The sequence below is a fragment of the Octopus bimaculoides genome, chromosome 23 (assembly GCF_001194135.2).
Source record: "Octopus bimaculoides isolate UCB-OBI-ISO-001 chromosome 23, ASM119413v2, whole genome shotgun sequence".
Taxonomy (NCBI): domain Eukaryota; kingdom Metazoa; phylum Mollusca; class Cephalopoda; order Octopoda; family Octopodidae; genus Octopus; species Octopus bimaculoides.
The window spans coordinates 11,314,366-11,319,867 of NC_069003.1; the positions used below are offsets into that span (position 1 = coordinate 11,314,366).

The following is a 5,502-nucleotide window of genomic DNA, read 5'->3' on the forward strand; positions in this document are numbered from 1 at the left end:
TCCACGGGTTCCCTCAACTGTTAGGGTGTGGCACTTTTTCAGGCAGCTATCCTCATCCATTCTCACCACATGTCCATACCAGCGCAATCGTCTCTCTTGCACACCACAACTGATGCTTCTAATGTTCAGCTTTTCTCTCAAGATACTTACACTCTGACGGGTATTCACATTGACATTACACATCCAACGGAGCATACTGGCTTCATTCCTTGCGAGCTTACGCATGTCCTCAGCAGTTACAGCCCATGTTTCACTGCCATGTAGCATGGCTGTTCGTACACATTATATATTCTTTTCTACTCTAGGCACAAGGCCCAAAATTTTAGGGGAGGGGTGCCAGTCGATTAGATTGACACCAGTACGCAACTGCTACTTAACTTATCGACCGCAAAAGGATGAAAGCAAAGTTGACCTCGGCAGAATTTGAACTCAGCGCGTAAAGACAGATGAAATACCGCTAAGCATTTTGCCTGGCATGCTAACGTTTCTGCCAGCTCGCCATCTTATATCTTTTTTTTTATTGTTATTGTGAAGCAATTAGCTTCCTGAATTCTTATATAGGATTCAAAAGCCAATCTAAAGTTTGCTCTGAATCACTTCCTTATGTTCTCGACCTTTGCATTGAGAATTTGATGAGTCCTATTATCTTCCATGAAAACATATCTCTCTCTCTCTCTCTAACGCTCACCCTCTCTACATGTCAACCCAGTCAAAGAGGTAAATTCTATTACTTTCTCTCTCTCCTTCTTCTGTTCATCTCATAGTAGTCACCTAATTACCTACAAAATGGACAACAGAACTTCAACTTATCTATACACTAGCACATCTCAAAGCAGTTTTTGTTTTTATATTGTAATGGTAAAATAATAGCCTTTTCAACTATTATTTTTCCTCTGTCATTTATTCAATGGACTTTAAAATAAAATCAATTTATCTTTTACACACTTTGTGATGCCCAACAATCGAACTTTAATCTGTCTATATCTCAACTGAAGCACAACATATAAACAACCACACATAACCATTACAATTGTTATACCATGCTAGCAGGGGTTAGACAAAGGATCATCAAACATCTTATCAAATCATTGCCCTGTCCATAGAATCATAAACATCATAGTTGTAAATGAGTGTCACCTTCATACAACCGATGTATTTCATTTCTTATCTTCCATGAAAACATATCTGGCCATGTTGGAAATATTACCTTGTTTGGAAACAGGTGAGGTTTGGTGACAGGATGGACATCCAGCCATAGGATATCTACCCCCAACAAATTCTGTCCAACTCATGCAAGCCTGGAGAAGTGGACATTAAAACAATGATATTTATATAGACGTAGGAGTGGCTGTGTGGTAAGTAGCTTGCTTACCAACCACATGGTTCCAGGTTCAGTCTCACTGCATGGCACCTTGGGTAAGTGTCTTCTACTATAGCCTCAGGCCGACCAAAGCCTTGTGAGTGGATTTGGTAGACGGAAACTGAAAGAAGCCCGTTGTATATATGTATATGTGTGTGTCTGTGTTTGTCCCCCCACCATCGCTTGACAACCAATGCTGGTGTGTTTACATCCCCGTAACTTAGCGGTTCAGCAAAAGAGACCAATAAAATAAGTACTAGGCTTACAAAGAATAATTCCTGGAGTCGATTTGCTCGACTAAAGGCGGTGCTCCAGCATGGCCGCAGTCATAACAGGCCTAAATATTCTACTTGTTTTAAGTACAAATTGATTAGATGATGTCTCTCACACCTACCCTATGATGCCATTCTGAATATAAACAATCACCTCATCAAAATCTCAAAGCTCTGCGATAATGCATGATAAATTCAAAATGTTGTAAATGAATAAACATTGCATTTAACAGTGAAATCTGAATGCTGAAGGGCTAAATGGGAACAAGCTGTTCATACCATCAGCAAAATGGTATAGATCTAAACTTGTAGCTTTAGACATATTGCTTATGTGAATTATGTGGAGGTGCATGGCTTAGTGGTTAGGGTGTTGGACTCATGATCGTAAGATTGTGATCTTGATTCCTGGACTAGGCAACGTGTTGTGTTCTTCAGTAAAATACTTCACTTCATGTTGCTCCAATCCACTCAGCTGGCAAAAATGAGTAATCCTGTGATGGACCAGAGTCCCATCCAGGTGGGTAATATATGTGCCATGGGAACCAGGAAATCGGCCCTTATGAGCCGGTATGACTCAAAAAGGGAACTTTACCTTTTTACCTTTATGTGTATTCCAGAAAGGAACAGTCTAAGTATTTATCCTGTAGTATTTAAACCGGCCATATCCGGCCCAAATATTCTACCTGTTTTATGTTCAAACTGACCAGATCAGGCCTCTCACACCTACTCTGCAATGTCATTCTAAAAATAAATAATCGCATCATTGAAACCTCAAAGTACAAGATGATGCAAGGTTGTTTCAAATCAATGTGAATAAATAAGCATTACATTTGACAGAATGATCTGAAGGCTAAAGGGTTAAATCAACCAGATCTGGGCACTCACACTTATCCTACAATGTTATTCTAAAAATATAGAATCACATCATTGAAATCTGAAAACTATGAGATAATACATGATTAATTCAAAACAATGTGAATAAATAAGCATTACGCCTTTCAAAACATTCATCCTCATCATCGTTTAACGTCCGCTTTCCATGCTGGCATGGGTTGAACGATTTGACTGAGGACTGGTGAAACCAGATGGCTACACCAAGCTCCAATCTGATTTGGCAGAGTTTCTACAGCTGGATGCCCTTCCTAACACCAACCACTCTGAGAGTGTAGTGGGTGCTTTTACGTGCTAAAGGATTAAGCTGGTGCTTGGAGCCTAAATTAACATGAAATTTTGATAGATGAAGCTTTTAATTTCAATCACTTTAACCTTTTAGCATTCAGATTATTCTGTCAAACATAATACTTATTTATTCACATTCATCATCATCATCATCGTCATCGTCATCATTTAGCATCCGTTTTCCATGCTGGTGGGGGTTAGATGGCTTGACTGGAACTGGTAAACCAGAAAGCTGCACCAGGTTCCAGTCTGCTTTGGCATGGCTTTTGCAGTTGCCCTTCCTAACGCCAACCACTCCAAGAGTGTAATGTATGCTTTTTATGTGCCACCAGCACAGGTGCCATTTACATGGCACCGGTGAAAGCCATGACTATGATTTCATATGGCTTGTCAAGTCTTCTCAGGCACCACATATCACCAGAAGGTCTCAGTCACTTGTTATCACTCACATGAGGCCCCTTTGAATTAATCACACATCATTTTGTAGCTTCAAGATTTTAATGGTGTGTTTGTATATTTTTAGAATGGCATTGTAGGATAGGTATGAGAGGTTGGCTCTGGTCAGTTTTAACATCAAACAGTTAGAACATTCGGGCCAGATTAAATACTAATGGATTAAAACAAGAAGGTTGTATTATAGAACCAGAATCAGTCTAAGGCTGGTTGGTATCAAGAGGGTTAAAGCAATGTTAGTATTCACCACCCCATATTTAATATGTCTTTACAGTATACCTATGTGTGTTTTATTAAACTTTTTTATGTTTCGTTTTTATTTCAAATTTATTTATGCATTTGTTTTTCTTTTTTCTCTATTGTTAGCCTGTCGGGGTCGTTGATGGCAATGTGGTGAGGGTATTAAGTCGGTTACGTGCAATTGGAGCTAACAGTGATGACCCTCAGGTGGTTGACACATTCTGGTATGTAGCATTGTTATTATGTTCACTCTCTCTCTTCCTATATATATATATATATATATATATCACAGGGTGTCCACAAAGTCTGGGTACATGGGGATTAACACATACTTTAAGAAATTATTATTTCTTATATTTAATTGTTTATGTTATGATTTTATTTACTCCATGTATCCAGACTTTGTGTTTTTCTCCTTGTCTCCGTATTCTTTCTGTTGAAGAGCATAGCTTGAGAAACGTCAAAGACTTTCCGTATTCCCGAGCGTCATACTAATATATACTTTTGTTATTTACACCACCTGTCCTCGTCTGTTGTTATTATTTGTATATTCTCCCATATATATATATATATATACACACACACACAGACATACACACACACACAAGGGTTGGCTGAAGAGTTCATAGACTGGCCAAGATACTCTCATGGATTGTAACTAAATGAGGTTTATTTTTCAACATGGTCTCTCTTGCAGTCCATAAACATTTTACATTGGTGTTGCAAGGCTTGAATCCCATTGCTGTTGGTCAAAAAAGTCATCAACAACAGATATGACATCATCATTGCAATACTGGTTCCCAGCCAAGTGTTTTTATCTTGGGAACAGTTGATAGTCAGATGGGGCTAAATCAGGAGAATAGAGAGGGTGATCAACCAGTTCAAAGTCATGGCCACACACAGCAGCCATTGAAACCAAGGACTCGTGTGCTGGACCATTGTCCTAATGAAAAAAGACCTCTTTCATTAGTTTTCCTGGACGTTTGGCCTTGATAGCCTTTTCTAACTGCCTCAGGAAGTTGGCATAATATTCTCCATTGCTGGTATGGCTTTTTTGACGATAGTCAACAAACACAATGCTTTTTGCATCCCAAGTAACTGAGGCCATCACATACCCTGCAGATGAAATGATCTTGGTTTTCTTTAGAGCAGTTGAGGATAGGTGTTTCCACTGCGTGGATTGTCTCTTTGTCTCTGACTTAGGAAACATTTAAGGAAACCAGCTGGATCTGTCTGAAACAATGTCAGATTTTCCCGTGATGTTATCAGCCTTGTGCGCTTTTGATCAGGTGTCAGAAGAGACTGAAACAAAACCATGTAGTTGTGAGTTGGACTTCTTTACCACTCAGCCATGCCTGCTTGTGAAGTTTCTTTTCATTTTTTTCTATATATTTTTTCTTAATTTTAGGCAATTATCTGATAAACTTGTATCTCCTGATCAACCTGGTGACTTTAACCAAGGCCTCATGGAGCTAGGGGCCACAGTGTGCACCCCAAAATCTCCAGCTTGCTCCTCCTGTCCACTCCAGAATATCTGTCATGCATACAAAATGGTAAACAGCTTCTTTTTCTTTACAACGACTTTATCATTATTATTATTATTATTATTATTATTATTATTATTATAATTATTATTATTATTATGAAGGCCGTGAGCTGGCAAAATTGTTAGCATGCTTAGCGGTATTTCATCTGTCTTTACGTTCTGAGTTCAAATTCCACTGGGGTCGGTAAATTAAGTACCAGTGAAACACTGGGGTTGATGTAATCAACTAGTTCCCCCCACCAAAAAAAGAAAAAAATTTCAGGCATTGTGCTTATAGTAGATAGGATTATTATTATTGTTATTATTATCTAAATATTGTATGAGGGGGTACTGAAAAGTTCCTGGCTTTAAGAATATTGTGAAAGGCCAGTTTGGGGGCCCACCCTTCCGAGTTCTTTTACAGGACTTAGAAAGACTGAAGGACTGCTGCAGTAAGTGTGTGAATCTGAGGG

General features: G+C 38.9%; 1 protein-coding gene across 1 annotated transcript in view; it reads left to right on the forward strand.

Moving 5' to 3' along the window:
• The window catches only part of LOC106872436 (adenine DNA glycosylase), a gene marked incomplete at its 5' end in the record, with an annotated part of 34,790 nt that overhangs the window by 13,574 nt on the left and 15,714 nt on the right, over window positions 1-5,502 (forward strand). Inside the window, 2 exons of the mRNA XM_014919440.2 lie at window positions 3,631-3,728; window positions 4,913-5,057. Coding sequence (XP_014774926.2) covers window positions 3,631-3,728; window positions 4,913-5,057 — 243 coding nt within the window. The remainder of the gene's footprint in view (window positions 1-3,630; window positions 3,729-4,912; window positions 5,058-5,502) is intronic.